This window comes from Hippocampus bargibanti, linkage group LG16 (assembly GCF_051943395.1).
Source record: "Hippocampus bargibanti isolate YZ-2025 linkage group LG16, ASM5194339v1, whole genome shotgun sequence".
In the NCBI taxonomy this organism is placed as follows: Eukaryota; Metazoa; Chordata; class Actinopteri; order Syngnathiformes; family Syngnathidae; genus Hippocampus; species Hippocampus bargibanti.
The window spans coordinates 5683329-5699928 of record NC_142749.1 but is presented as its reverse complement, the minus strand read 5'-3'; the positions used below and the strand labels follow the sequence as shown (position 1 = coordinate 5699928).

Here is a 16600-nt window from a genome sequence, read left to right as displayed (position 1 = left end):
AATCCGGAGGGATTGCGTTCCTGTAGCGATGCTTTGATTAGACTGATTTGGCTAGCTTTACGCTCAACCAGTAATATTTCAACCACGACCGAGCCAAGTTACTCATCAAGGTAACTTTTTAGCATTCATTTCAAAACCTACTAACGCTACGTGGGTTAGTAATGAGACGATGTTGCTCCAGAGACTCTTTTTTAAATGTGAGGAATATTTATGTATGTATGTCTGTATGTGTGTATGTGTGTACGCGTGCGTGTATGTATGTATGTATGTATGTATGTATGTATGTATGTATGTATGTATGTATGTATGTATGTATGTATGTATGTATGATGTATGGATGGATGGATGGATGGATTTATTCGTTTATTTATCTATTCATCTATGTATTTGTTTGTTTACATATTTATTTATTTTATTCATTTATTAATTTGTGTGTTTGCTTGTTTTTGTATTTATTTAGCTATTTATTCATGTTTGTTTACATACATGAATATTTATTTATGTATTTATTTGTTTACATATTCATTTATTTTGTATTCATGTATGTACTTATTTATTTGTCTGTCTGTGTGTGTGTGTGTGTGCGTGTGTGTGTGTGTGTGTGTGTGTGTGTGTGTATGTGCGTGTATGTATGTATGTATGTATGTATGTATGTATGTATGTATGTATGTATGTATGTATGTATGTATGTATGTATGTATGTATGGATGTATGGATGGATGGATGGATGGATTTATTCGTTTATTTATCTATTCATCTATGTATTTGTTTGTTTACATATTTATTTATTTTATTCATTTATTAATTTGTGTGTTTGCTTGTTTTTGTATTTATTTAGCTATTTATTCATGTTTGTTTACATACATGAATATTTATTTATGTATTTATTTGTTTACATATTCATTTATTTTGTATTCATGTATGTACTTATTTGTCTGTCTGTGTGTGTGTGTGTGTGCGTGTGTGTGTGTGTGTGTGTGTGTGTGCGTATGTGCGTATTTACGTATGTGTGCATGTGCGTGTACGCATGTACGCACGTATGTTGATGTATTTATGTATTCATGTATTTATGTATGCATTTATTTATTTGATTATTTATTTATTTATTTATTTATTTATTTATTACATATTTATACATGTATGTATTTATTTATTTATATGTATGTATTTATTTATTTATTTATGCGTGTATTTATTTATTTATTTATGTGTGTATTTATTTATTTGTGTATTCATTTATTTATTGATGTGCTTGCTAGTTTTGTGTTTTTACACATTTAGTGACTTTGCTCAAAAATCTTGCACTTGTCAAATATTCTATGAAATAAAAAGAAATTATACAGACACCAAAAATATATGAATAAAACATAAAATAATGACTGAAAATCTTAACATATATTAACATATCTTAATTTTTCGCTGGGTGAAGAAAATGCCTTCAGATAAAAGTTTCATCTTACAGTCCACACACATTCATATACACACATACAAATGTAGCTAAGATGGAGTTTCAGGGTTATTGGAATAGAGTGGAATGCAACTACACTTGATAGCCCAGATAACAGCCGGCCGGGGAAAGGATTGCATTGTGAAAGAGCCAAGATGGCCACTACAGAGTGGGCTACTTACAGGTCTGTTGCCCACCAACAACAGTTGATATGCTCGAGCAAATGTACTGAATACTGTACCGAACCACCCGCACTCGACAACAATAATAAAAGTAAAACACTGTTTCAAAGTGATACAAAATAAGGCAATCACACACAACAAACATAATGTACGATGCCCCTTTTAATCATAACAAGACTTCATCTATCAATTTGAAAGAGCGGATTCTGTTTATTTTTAGTATGACTTATTTAAGTTTGCCTGGTTAATCAATGTTGCACATTTTTTCACAGCGGCTCAAGAGTTCATATTATTTGTGAAGCCGAATGCAAATCCTGTGAAAATAAACATTCGATAGATCTGCATTCTTTCTTTTCAATAAATCTCTTTTGGCTGTAAATTGACACTGAGGAGGTTTTGATGATGAAAACTAGTCTGTACTTTGTTCTGCCAACATAAAGCACCTTGGTTTGGACACTAAATGGACTTTGCTTTCATAAAATGAAAAAAAAACAGTTTTTATGGTGAAGAGGAATCTATTGGCCAATGATAGCCGCACGTAAATAGCTGACAGTGTGTTCACCATTGTGAAGTAAATGATGTACAGCATCTGTGCATAAAAGTATTTGGGCTACATCACTATGAGGAAAATGTAAGCAACAAGGTTGGAGATGAAATAAGTCATCATGACATCCTTTATGTTTGGAAAGACAACTATTTCACACTAGTTCAACTATTTCATGAGTACAAAAGTTGTCATGTGAGAGTGTAAAGTTGGAAATTATAAGGATAAAGTCTGATTTAAACACTGTCAGAAAAAAAATATATTATTAGTGTCACGGTTTGCAAGGTGGTGGTGGCGGGTGCCAATCCCAAAAAGCAGGCATGAGGCAGCAGGAGGTTGTGTTTGACAAATTGTATTAAAATAAAGTCAGCAGGAACAAAATCTAAAATATCGAAATCATCTGAACGGAAAAAAAAAGTATCAAAAGAAAACCAAGATTAAAAGTCCGCCAATGTTAAACAAACACATGCACCGCACACAATGCATACAATTGCATACAACAGCATACAATGTGTTCAACAGCATACAATGACATTTAACAATTATCCGACACCGAATGGTCGTGCCAGGTGTCCTTTTGAGTGTGACTGATTGGAAACGACCGGCACCTGTGCAGGTGCAGGCGGGGCCGACAGCGCCACTTGTTAGTCGCCAACCAGATCATGACAATTAGTATTTCAGTATTATTTTTATTATTAGGAGTAGTACTGATAACAATCCCCACAAAAATAGAATACTACTCAACTGTCATAACACATTCGAATGTTATCGTGGAGAATTCATTCATTCATTCATTCATTCATTCATTCATTCATTTATATTTGTTTGTTTGTTTATTAAATTGTTTCTGTCTTCATTTATGTTTCTATTTATTTATGTAGATGTATTTATTTATGTATTTATTTGTAAGTCAATGTACGTTTCTAAGGTTGCATTTAGTCACATTGGTTCCTCTTCACATTGGGTACGTATCAGAAATCACTTTTGTGTTTTTGGCTTCATATATTTAGAATGGTATCTTCCTGTTTTTATTCCACACCCTCGGTGAACTCGCAGTTTGTTTCCTTCCATGAAATATCCATGTGTGCTTGTCTGCGCTTTACCCCGCGGAGGGCATGCCCGCTCTATCGTAAACCATGTTGACCTTTCACCTTGAACTCGGTTTCACAATGGATGACGGTGAAGGTATCTGTTTGCTTAAAACAGACCTCCTCGGTTCACAACAAGTGATTGAGTTTTTCCACGGTCCTGTCATAAAAAAATTAAAACTGCCCTGTATCCCAAACGTGATCCAATTTATTCGAGTACAACAGTGACATTGTGGCTGCATAGTCCCTTTTTTTCGATATCAGAAGTGTGTTAAGTAGTTAATCTGTAATCACAGGGTGCACCCTCTACTGTGGAGGAAGGAAAGGGGGGGAGGGAAACCTGCCTTATCACAACCTGACCTAATATGGTGAAGTAATATGCATGAAGTCATGCAGGATGCTGAATGAAGAGCGGATACTGCACTTTTAATAGGTTTAAAATCAGTTTCGTTGATATTGTTTTCAGGTCCATTGTGGAAAGTAATAGTTTTTTTTGTGTCCATAAATAATAAATAAATACATACATAAATAAATTCAACGAATGAATGAATGAACAGACGGACAGACAGACAGACAGATTGAGGGACGGACGGTGGGAGGGACGGACAGACGGACGGACGGAGGGACGGAGGGAGGGAGTGATGGAGGGCGGGGGGCAGGCGAACGGACAGACAGACGGACGGACGGACAGATAGGTAGATAGGTAGATAGGTAAATATAAATAAATAAATAAATAAATAAATAAAAAATAAATAAATAACTGCCAGCACTGTTTTTGAATGGGAGGAATGTCGTCGGTGCCATTCGACTGTCATCGCTGGACAGCTCTGGGGCCATTGTGCTTTTTTGCGCCTGTAATGGGCAGCATCTTCACAGCCCCGCTTTGTTCAGCGGAAAGGTCGGTGCTGTTGGACAGTATGCGGCTGGATGGATGCATGGCTTGAGGAGCCCGCGATAAGAAGAAAGGAGCGTCAGCACAGAGCGCCGATGCGTATGTGGAACTGTGGCGTATGTGGAACTGTGGCTTGGAATTGAAGTGGATTTATTTGGGACAGAAGATGTGAGACAATCTCTTTTCGTCAATGGATGCTACAGCTGCGTGTTTGCTTTCAACATTTAGCTTGTAGTCGACGTGCACAATATACCATGATGTCCCCTGGAAAGATGCTTTGATCCTCTCCTCTTTCATCTAGAACTGCTTCATGTAACAAAGAGGGGTACAGAAAATGCTTAAGAATGAATGACTGTCTGTGTCTTTGTGTTGTCATATTATTTGTTATTTAGTTTTTTTTTTGTTCTTTTGACTTCAAGACGGCGCCGCGAGAGTGGCTGCCTTTCCAGCAACTCATGTATTTTGTTTTTCTTCTTTTATTCCTTTCATCATTGTGCTGCTGTGAAATGTAAATTCTCCACTGTGAGACTAATAAAGGCAAATCCATAAATAAATAAATAAACAAATGAATAAATAAATACTAGAATGGCTGTGGTAATGTGTAACCCATGGCCTGATAGAAATGCTAAAGTTTTTTTTGTGATGTCAGCGTGCACTTGCCTCTTGTGCCTAATTTGAACAGTGGAGTGGGCAACTTTCCACATGATGTAACACTCAAGTATGTCAAACATCTACACACACCTGCAGCTCACGGGAATGTTCCATTCGCGCATGGCTGCATCTGCGGCTCCCTGCTCTGAACAAACAGATGCAATCGCCATATCGGCAGTTACATATTGACCTCTAGAGGTGCATTTGACCGACCGATGTTGCTCCAATATAAGTAGTATAATTCGGATCAAAGGTGCGAGAAAGGATGTTTTCCTGAAAATCCACATGCTTGCACCGTGCATGTTTGTTTATTGGGTGGTCCCTTAAATTCCAAAACTGCCGAACCCTCCATTTGTGTTTGTTGGACTGTAACCGGTTTCAAACAATGGCGATTCTGTCGGAAAACAATAGGTGGAAACACAGCTGTCGAGAAGTGCTCACAATTCATCCCCAGATGAGCCACAGGAGGAATTGGAAGTAAGCTGCGGGAGAGGAAATGAAGGCGTTTGCAAGCATATTTCTTTTCTCGTTTTGAGCTTTACACATTTCACTCATTCTCTCTTTTAGACTTTTGGTTTCCCCTCTTTCCGGCCTACAGGGTTGGCTCTCCCTCCCTCCTGCTTTCTTTTCTCTCTTCCCTTGCTCAACCTGCTTATCTGAAGCGGGCAGGGCCGCATACACTCACACAGCGCAGGAGGCGGGCCTTGTCTGCTTTCAATCAATAACCCCTGGAATTCAGAAATACAAGTAGGTCCTGTCTCTGGCAGGCTGTACCACACTCAAGAGGGCGGGCTCTCACGCAGACTCGACTCAGCGCACTTTGCTCCCGGGCATTTTCTTCTCCACTTCCTCAGGACTGAAAGCGTTCTCACCACAATGGCTGACCACACGTCTCCTGATTACTTTAGCTGCACCCTGTGCGTGAACCTCCTGAGGGACCCCGTCGCTATTCCTTGTGGCCACAGTTTCTGTATGGACTGCATCAGCGGCTACTGGAACGAGGCAGACTACACCGGGATATACATTTGCCCTCAGTGCAAGATCACCTTCACCCAGAGGCCCGTGTTGCGACCCAACGCCACCCTCAGCATGGTGGCCGAGAAGATCAAGAAGAGTGGTCTGAACCTAAACGTCCTCATCCCCCAAGGGAACGGCTATGCCGGGCCAAGCGATGTCCCTTGTGACTTCTGCTCCGGAAAGAAACTCAAAGCCATCAAGTCCTGCCTGAACTGTCTGGCGTCCTACTGTGAGAAACACCTGAAACCACATTATGAGTCGGCCACATTCAAAAGGCACAAGTTGGTGGACGAGTTGGGGAACCTGGACAGGAAGATTTGCCCGCAGCACCAGAAATCCTTGGAGCTCTTCTGTCGAACCGACCAAATGTGCATCTGTGCCATCTGCACAGTCAGTGAACACAAAGGCCATGACATTGTCTCTGCTGAGGCAGAAAGGAGTGAGAAACAGGTAGGATCATTGGGGAAATTGCTTTACATTGTTGTTTATCAGCATAAATAGTACTACAGCTACCTGTTAGATCACTAAACAAAAAAGCATCTGAGAACAAAAATGCGTGTTCGTGTTATAGCGTCGCTGTTGTGTGGTTATACAAGCAGCATTCGGCAAGGCATGTTGGCTCACTGAAAATTATCTGTTTGTTTTCCCCCTCCAACCTTCAGGAAAACTGTTGCACGCACTTTGCCCTATTTTTCCAATGGTATCACCTAACTTGGCGGGTATTCACCGCCAAAACCAATGCGGCTCTCTGATTAGTTGTGTGGAGTGTTTGGGGTGGGAGTGTCTTGCTTATCACCACCGAGAGTTGATTTTCAGTGAATGTAATGTTCCATCCGTGGGATGGTTACACAGAAACTGTCTTCCTGCGCCATTTCCCACCTGCGGGAGGAGGCCCGGAGTGATACTGGAATGTCGGGGAGTCAAAGGCTTTCAGTCGTTCGGGATCATGAATCAAAGCCAAACACAATCGAGGCGCTCAAGTGCTGTGAGGAAACACAGACGGTCAGCGGACTGTGTTGTGTTTGAATCGACATTGTTTATTGTACTTTATGCCCCCGCTCCCCCTTTCATTTCCTCACAAGAAAGTCTCATATCTCAAATCAGGACATTTACAATCAGAGTTTCACAAATCTCACACCATCTCCTCCTGTCTCTCTCTCCTCCCCTCTCAAACTTCCCCCCTCTGCCAGATTCCCCACATTCCACCAGCTTATCTTGAAGAATGGCTTGGTGAGTTTGAGAATCAAGCTGAATTCGAAAAAAAACTCTTTATTCTGCGGCCTATTATGGCGGTCACCTTGAAAGGTAGCTTGAAAAAGTCAGTCCGCGGTGGCTTCACATTCCTGACATGGCCAGAATTCCATTACAGACACCCCCACCCCCAGTTACCCCCAAACTGAGATTAAACCTGCCTATTTTGAGAAGACCCTTTGAATCAGGCTTATGAGACATGCTGAGTTATAATGAGCTTTCAAATATGCCCCTTGTATTTTCTCAACGACAACAATCAAGCGAGCATGACGTTGAACTACAGCTATGAGGTTTTCTGAAATGTGCTGATGTACGGATACAAAGAAATCATTTGTTGCAGAAACTCTTGGGAATCGCCACAACCGAGATTAAACAAAAATGCCAGGACCGAGTAAAGGAGCTGGAGGAGTTGATGACTGCGGTGGATTCATTAAAGGTAAGGTCAAGCATTAGAAACTAAGACTGAAGATGGCAACAGTCCCAGAGCTCCTTGTTGTTATTCTTCCTTTAGTTGTTATGATGAAAACGGTTTGGTAAAAACAACAAGACCAATTGAAAAGTGGATTAGCAATGAATTATGCTTTGCCTTGAGGTCATCACATGACCTTAAAGTTATATCTCATTTGCCTGCACAAATAACACACCGCTTAAGGTAAAATAGTACAGTAGAAGTACCTCCTGGAAAACACATCCGCCATGTTTTTGTGCAGAACTCAGCCCAGCGAGCCATGGTCGAGAGTCAGAAGATGTTTGAGGATATGATTCGTTCCATCGAGAGGATGAGGTCAGAGGTGACCAAATTGATTGGGATCAATGAGAAGGCTGCATTCAACCAAGCTGAAGCGTTGGTCGAGCGTCTGGAACAAGAGATTGACGAACTGAAGAAAAAGGAGTCAGGCTTGAAGCAACTTTATTCTACGGATGACCACATTCACTTTTTGCAGGTATCCTACTTCAGAAACACAAGCCAGGCTTTATGATTGATGTGAGATGACAATAAAAAACTATTTTTAAAATGTTTACACACAGATACTGTCAGATCTTCTATATATTTTTGCACAGGCCATATTATTTCCATTAATTATTTGTTAAAACATGCTTCCTTTCAGAATTTCAACTACCTGTGCACACCCACCGATGATGGCTTCATACCAAAGGTGACCGTAAACCCTGATTTTTCTTTTGGGGCGGTCAGGAAAGCTGTAGCCGAGATCAAGGAACAGCTGGAAGAATTTGGCAAGAGCTGCTGAAGATCTCCAAATCAGGTTGGTCAGATTTTCAACAACAGAAGTGGACCAGAAACGTTCTAAAAATGATTTGAATAAATGTCTACTGTGTCTTACAGTGAATGATGTTCCGGTGTACACAACGGAGAGTCGAACACTGGATAGAAGAAGTAGAGGTAGGCTGATGCGCAAAAAATTGCAACAGTAAACCGGATGAGAGTGGGGCTAGTTTTCTACTCTTAAGTTTCACTGTTCTAGACCGGCACACATAAAATCAAAATGTACATATGTAAACATATTCAGATTGTATTTGATCCAAATTACAACTCAAAGTGCTGACATCATCATGATCAGTGTGACTTTGAACAAATATGAAAACACGGTGAAGTGGACAAAATGACAGAAATGAGACAGATGGGAAAGTGTACTTCACATTGGTGAACACACTTGGCACTCAATACCACAGATTGTAGTTAACACTGCAAGATTTAAAGGACAACCGAGAAGTTGTGTCCATAATTTGTAAAATGGCTTCAAATGACTTTAAAGAGAAACACCAATAAAGAGTTTGATGTTTCTCTTTATTTGTAAGTAGGTTCGTTGTCAGATCTCCCAGGCAGGTGACGCGCAGAGCTTGATCGTGGCGTGGAGTTGAGCAAGTCGTGCCGTGATGTCCGTCCGACGCCCGGCGTGAGCCGGGCGTGAGTCTGAGATGATTCTGCCCCGTGGTTCGCCCCATCTCTCTGTCCCGCGACAGCTCCTTTTATACAATTTTCAAGCGTGTGCTATGCGTCAGGGTGAGACGCACATCAAGGAGATCAAGGAATTGAAAGACATGAAAGGGTTGAAAAGCGCACTTCAAAAGCGTATTTTACAAAGATTCCACCGCATAGAGCTATATTTTACGTTTTAAGACTCGCGCTGAATATTCCGGAAGTCTTGTTTTTGAGTTGGTGACGAGTCCTCACGTTACGTCACTGAAGGAACGCCCCTGACCGAAAAAAGGACACATTGGAGCCGTCCTTCCATCACGTCAATGCATTTTGCTGTACTTTGTTTGGTCTGAAAACTTTGTGTAGCACCAAAAAGAGGCAGAAGATAGCGACAAAGCTCCGTGTAAGGAATTAATCAGCATGTGGAAACGGGCTGAATAATTCCTTACACAGAGATTTGTCACAATTTTCTGCCTCTTTTTGGATGTTACATTCCCCCCCTATTGCCTCAAAATGGCATGGAATAAATTATTTAATCGATTGCAAACATGGATGCTTTCCTCTTCAGAAATATTTGAATCATATTCAGAACTGGATGTGTAACAAGAAAGCATATTCTCCGAATCTGAAGCCATTGTTTTGATTCTCCAGCAAGGCAAGACGTCTTGGGGTGACGCCACGAACAAGTGGGCGGGACTTTCTGAAACTGGCCACTTCCAGTTTCATTTTTTGCAGTTTCAGCACACTTTAAGTCATTTTTATTGGTGTTTTGCATTTGACTAAAATATTATACTGCATGTTTTGGGTATTTTAGATGCTATAAAACGTTTTTCTGATGTCAGTTAGGGAACAAAAAAAGGGATGTCGGTTGTCCTTTAAGCAGTTAACATGGTGTTTCTTGTTCGCACTTCCCATTTGAAACTTAAGCACCACTTCTGGTGCACCACTCAATGGTCTAACACTAACTTGATGATCACAGCGCAACAGGCGCTTCAATTAAAAGAGAAAGGCTTTTACACCCAGTTTTGTTGCCTTTACAAGTCACACCCCTGACTGTTTAATGTGTTATTTTGTATAAGCAAGTGACACTGGCGTTACTTGTTCTATACATTAAGTTATTGCAACTCGATTAGATTAGATTAGCCTTTATGAGTATCGCAGTGAAGAAATTTACATTACACAGCAGCAAAGTGATGAAAGTAAGAGGAAAGGAAAGGAAGAAGTAGAAAAACAAAATACAGGACCTGCTGTAAAGGCATCTACTCTTGCGGCATCATCTTGAAGTTAAAACAAATAAACAACTAAATAAATAATGGGACACAACATAAAATACACAGAAAGTCCTATTCAATCTGAAGCACTTTCTGGACCCTCTTTGTTGTATGAAGCAGTTTTAGATGAAAAAGTATAGGATCCAAGCATCCTTTTCACCAGTGGATCAGGGACGTCACAGTGAAATGTGCACGTCTGCTACTAGATAAATGTGGAACGCAAACACAAAGCTGTAGCATCCATTGACAAAAAGAGACGGTCTCGCAGCTCCTATCCCACGTAAATCCGCTTCAATTCCAAGCCGTGACAGTTCCACATACACGTCGGCGCTCTCCGCTGACACTGCTTTCTTGTCTTCTTCTTCTTCTTTGCGAGCTCCTCAAGACATGTATCCATAGACTCTATATAAAACACAGGTCTACCAATAATAATAATAATAATAATAATAATAATAATAATAATAATAATAATAAATTTTATTTATAATAATTTATAATTATAATTTTACGTGTTAGTACTTCATTTGTACGATACAAAAGAATACATGTACTGCAAATCCTTATTCTTAGAGTGCTTTCACAACTGCTGCAACAAGGCAATTTGTAAATATACCATAAATGTTACAAATGCACTTTATTTATTGTCTTCAATATGTATCTTCGGTCGAAAGCAAATCAATGTGAGGGCTGGAAAAGCAACTCAAACACTACAGCAAATCACCTGGTTCTTCAGATTACCCACTCCTGCTCTGACCGTCAATGCACGAGATCAAACGACAGCCGACAGATTTTTTTTTAAATTGCTGCTTAATTTGCAGGTAAAGACTACCACAATATGACCACCATGGACAGCAACTCTGCGACCCCAGAGCCAAGGAGCAGAGCAGATTTTATCAAATGTATGTATTTTTTTTAAAATGTTTTTGTCAAAAATAATCACACATTAGACACCCTATTTCTTGTCTTGCTGAAATTAGACACATTTCAGGGGACAGCCCTCTCATCTGCAAATAGGCTATTGGAAACCTTGACCCCATATACTTGTCCATCTGGGTCAATGGTGAATCAGGCTTGAGTCACAATGACGACAGTAGGGTGCGGGGGTTCAGGGGATGCAGCCCGATTCTTGCAGCGACAGTTATGGGAGCGGTGTGAGTGTGAGACTGAGGGGTGTTTCCGCAAAATACTGTTTCAGGCAGTGCTTGAAAGTGGCTCTGGATCGTGGTCCTCCCTCGTAGATCATGGCATGGGGTTGAAAAAGTCATAGGAACAATTATGATGTAAAATAGTCCGACGATTAGTGAAGTGGCAACACAGAATATTTTCCTCACAATCCAAAATGAGCAAATCAAAGATCTGCAGTACCTGGTTGTTTTGTTCCATAATGACAGGCCCCATGGAGATTAATATTTGGATACAAGCCATTAACTCATTCACTACCATTCAATGAATTTATTCGGGAATTGAAAATATGATGTAGAGCGCCATTCGCAATATTTTGCGGATTTTGTTTAGTTTTAGTTTGGGTGCCGATAAAGCGCTGGCCATGTCCTCTGGCATTGTTTTTTTTTTTTTTCCACTAGGGGGCAGCATTTCCCTTTTTTCCATGTTAGCGCTTTGTTCCAGATTCAGCTGTTGTTAAAGCACTGTATAAACCGTATGTACATTGTATTTTGGACGGCCATCCTCATTTCAAGCTCACATAACTCCAGACCCATATAATTTAGGAATTAACTCATTTTTTTATGAAAGAAGAGAGTCTAACGTTTCTTACGCTGCATTGAATGTTTATCTCGTCCTAAAACTCTAATATTCTGTGGGTGCTGGAATTCGAGTGAGAATGACAAAAACCCTGGCAATGGAGTAGACACATTTTTGCACGTCAGGCAATAAATGAGTTAAAAAGTAACATTTGCATCATTTGTACATTTTAGCACACTTTAAATTGACTTCAGGTACTTCAGTCAGAAAACAAAAGTATATTTCCCCTTGTGATGCAGACTTCTGCCAGCTGAAGTTGGATCCAATCACGGCCTACAAAGAGCTGTACATCTCTGAGCACAGCAGAAAAGTCATCCGAACTAGGGACCTGCAGCCGTATGGGGACAACCCAGACAGGTTTGACAGTTTTGCCCAGGTTCTGTGCCGGGAGGGTCTGTCAGGTGGTCGCTTCTATTGGGAGATTGAATGGAGTGGGGAGTTCTCCATTGGAGCGGCCTACAGGGGCATCAGCCGGAAGGGTAAAGGCTCGTTGTGTCTGCTGGGCTACAACGATAAATCCTGGAGTCTACTCTGCTCTGACACCGGCTACTCGGCCTGGCACAACAGAGTTGATAAAGCCGTCAGCGGTCCTCACTCCTCGAGGATAGGCGTGTACTTGGACCACAACGCAGGCGTGTTGGCCTTTTATAGCATTGGAAGTAGCATGACGCTGCTGCACAGGTTTGAGACCACTTTTATTGAGCCCCTTTACCCAGGCTTTGGAGTTGGAACCTCACTCAAAATCTGCACCATCAAATGAACATATTTGACCCAACACTTACATTTTGATGTCTTATACTGTTTGATGCTTTTTAAATACTGTCTATATTTTTGTATCACATTGAGAATGTTACACTGGTTCGAGCGGTTTTCCACCCATATGTGTGTAAACTATCACAAACTATATTATTATACATTTTCAAATCTAATTACTGTAACACTTGCAAAGATCACTGCCAAAAAAGCCTTTAAAAGTGAATGTCACATCCTTATATTTCATATTTATCTTGCGTCAGAGGGTGTGTCAAATGTTTTTACAATCAAAACAGATAACTGGATGAATTGTCGCTATGTTCTTTGTGGCCATAATTTCAAAGAACTGGAAAGATGATTTCATGCCCTCATATTTGCATTTTCACAGCTCAACTAACCCTTTGTTTAACGTTATGCATGTTTACTTACATAGGAGACTGTTTTATTGAAAACTCCTGAGATAATTGTGATACAAACGGTCTTATTTTATATTTTGGACAGATTTATAGTTTTGAATAAAGAGCGAAATTAAAAAAGGGAGTTTGTTTCATTTTTTTTCCCCACCCCCCCCAAGGCATGAGTTACGTAAGTACACGACAGGTGATTGATGAATATGTCGTCGAGCACATGTACCTCTACTACCGCCCTCTAGTGGATGATGACAGTAACTGATTGTTTTATTGTATTTATTTGTTCTGAATGTGCCCGTTGTCAAATTGTCATACTTCAGCCTCCCCGTTGAAGTTCCTTCTCCCCAAAATCGCTTGAGCTGCAGAAGCGAGGCAACCTAAGTCACATGATCATTTTTGAATGTAAAATGAAGCACGTTGATTCGGAAATTAAATTAAACTTGAATTCTGGATTTCCTGCAATGCTGCACTCTTTGCCGGTTCACTTATGGTGTAATTGTTAATGATTTCTAATTTTGTATTCCACATTTAGTATGTGACAAGCAGAATCCAACCTTTTTTGTACTAATTTACAATATACCGTTAGTTATACAAAAATGCAATTTGTTATAATCCGCCAATTCTAAAACGTGTGACTTTTCATAGTACTGTATTTTTTCCAGATATCTATCAACCACAATGTGTGTTGTTCCTAAAACTTAGATAAACTAAATGGCATCTCAGAAACTGAACTTAAAAATAATGAACTTATCTAGGGAGTTTCAAAAAAAATCAGCACTTGAAGGTTGTAAAGTCAAATAAGTAAGAGTTACTACAACGATGCACTCAAAAGACCATGTGAAGAAAACAGTTTTTGTCACAATACATATTTGTTTATTGTTCCCTAATGTTTTGTAGGATTTAGAGCATACAATGCTCAAGAGGAAAAGAAAATTGACAGTTCAAAAGTTCAGACGTTATAGCCAACAATTCCTCCTTTTCCAATGCATTCGCCAAGGTAAAACCACATGAGTACTTCAGTAGCCACCAACCCATTCCTTAGAGCATCCTGAACAGAAAGAAAAAAAACATTTTGAATAATTTAACATTTATGGCACTGTAGTCTGACCAATGTAACAAGCCATTAAGACGGAACCCAAATCAACGGTTTCAAACTGAATTGCAGATTCAAGCCTCTGAAAATACCTGAAAACACTAACCCACAAAAAAAATCAAACACAATACTTTTTAGATTTTGGATTACAAACGAGAATTTCACTAGATACTGTTAAGTCCAAGTGCAACTGGGGAGCATTCACTATGATTCGCTTTCGTGCCATCTTATGTTTATCATCTTCATTTCAAAACATGACATTATACATTCATTTAAGCTTGAAAATTTACACACAAGAATTATGAGAATAAAAAACATCTCTTGAAATGAATGTTGACTTGTGAGGCATGTATTGCTAGTGAAAATGATCTCTCATGTTGTGGGGGTGTATTCATCCCTGTGATGGTAGTGCCCAATTGATAACCTGCGCCCTGTTACCGACAAACACGACCACGATTGGGCACCCCTGCAGTAAAATAATCTTACACAGCACCGCTGAACAATGTCTGTCTTCGTGGGTTTGCATCGTTATAAATGTAAAAAGTAATGCAGCTCCTGCATATGATCTCAAAGCATCTGTGAAGCCACGCTCACGCACCTTCACTGTTGTTTGTCCAAGGCGTCCCGTCTGGAAACCCTTGATGATGTTGGATGCCCCCTCGATAGCTTTGGGGATCTCAGCTGGACTCGGTGGAACAAGTTCAACGCGGGCGTAATGCCAGAAAGTTGCTAGCCGAGGTTTGGAGTAGGTGACAGCGGCTATGAGAAGAGGACACACGATCAGCCAATGGCAGCTAATGCTAACTTTGAGCATCCTACAAAAACAACGAAAAAACGATCCTCACTAACCGACCATTAACCAGCCCACGACGAGATATTTACACGTATTCACCACGTGTTATGGCAACGACAAGATGCGTCAACTCGTAATAGCTACGACTTATTTTATTCAGTTAGCAACTACCCAGCAACAAGCCCAAATAGGTCATGGTAACTCAACTGACATAGTGCAACCAAAAAAGGAAAAACGAGTCATAACTGGACAGGCATTATAGAACTGCAACAAAACAAATATACACAAACCTACCGCCAACCAAACTTGGCACTTTGGCGACCAGCTTTTGGACTGCTTGTGCCATTTTGAGACGGTAATCGACGCACGCTTTTCGATCGCCTGACGCTCGAAGACTGAATGTCACCTCCAGCTAAAAGGACCCGTATCAGGAGCTGTCCAAAAAACTGCCGGTACATAAATTGCCCGTTTTATCTACAAGGACAAAAATATTACTGTATACAGTATAACAATGCGTATCGATATATTTCTAGCTTTTCGATACCATAAAAAAATTGTAATTTTAAAATGCACATTTCAATTCATAAGGAACTTTGTTGTCAAAACACTTCTTTTCCTTTCGGCTTTTCCCTTAAAGGGGTCGCCACAGCGAATCAGTTACCTCCATCTTCAGAGGTATGATACGCATGTTTGTTTTGGCCCAGCTTTTACGTCGGATGCCCTTCCTGACACAACCCTCTATTTATCCGAGCTTGGGATCTGCACAAGAAGACTTATGTCCCTTTGTGGCTACAGAACAAGCAACTCGCTCAATAAAAGGCTCCCAAATCAAAAAAGCAACAATCAAAAAAGCAAATAAACTGCATTATTGTCGACATTCAGAAACAATCACTTTGAGAAAAAACAGTCAATTAAATGTGTATGCCACTAATTTTTAATGAGCGTTTTCAGGTTTGGATTTGACATTGATAAACTGTGATGTGAGAACAAAATCCAATCATTTTCCACACTAAGATCCGTTCAGTTACAAAATATTGATGTATTTTCATATACATTTATTTTAACTCGTTCTCTGCCAGACGATGTGCAAAAATGTGTCCACGCCAGTGCCAGTGTGTTTGTCATTGTCACTCAAATTTAATGACACAGAATATTGAGCTTTAGGACTACATAAACATTCAATGCTGCTAAGAAACCTCAGACTCTTTTCTTTCATCAGAAAAAAAGTTAATCTGAGCTCAAATTCTGTCACGTTTGCAAGGTGGTGATGGCGGGTGCGGATCCCAAAAAACAGGCAGGAGGGAGCAGGTTGTGTTTGATAAATTAGATTAAAATAAAGTAAACAGGATTTGGGGCAGCTGTACAAAAGGAAAATGCTGCCCCATCATGGGAGCAAAAAACATTGCCAGAGGTCAACATCGCTTTATCAGCATACCCAAGAAAAACAAACCAAAACAAATTCGGAAATGGATTTCCACGTCATGCTTTTCAATTCCCGAATAAATTCA

At 40.1% G+C, this 16600-nt stretch overlaps 2 protein-coding genes across 2 annotated transcripts; one reads left to right on the top strand and one right to left on the bottom strand.

The window, feature by feature from the left end:
- Positions 1-5524: 5524 nt before the first annotated feature.
- ftr82 (finTRIM family, member 82) lies at positions 5525-13914 on the top strand. Its single transcript, XM_089016522.1, is given in 8 exon segments — positions 5525-6271; positions 7413-7508; positions 7783-8016; positions 8182-8308; positions 8311-8337; positions 8418-8474; positions 11101-11181; positions 12283-13914. Coding segments are annotated over 8 exon segments (1734 nt in total). The 5' UTR covers positions 5525-5680; the 3' UTR covers positions 12804-13914.
- A 142-nt stretch (positions 13915-14056) lies between these two features.
- On the bottom strand, positions 14057-15523 carry atp5mg (ATP synthase membrane subunit g). The gene is made up of 3 exons (XM_089016524.1): positions 15387-15523; positions 14898-15058; positions 14057-14254 (listed from the first exon to the last, which is right to left on the bottom strand). Exons 1-3 carry the CDS (start codon positions 15436-15438, stop codon positions 14156-14158), a joined length of 312 nt encoding a protein of 103 aa, XP_088872650.1. The 5' UTR covers positions 15439-15523; the 3' UTR covers positions 14057-14155.
- Between the last annotated feature and the right edge of the window lie 1077 nt (positions 15524-16600).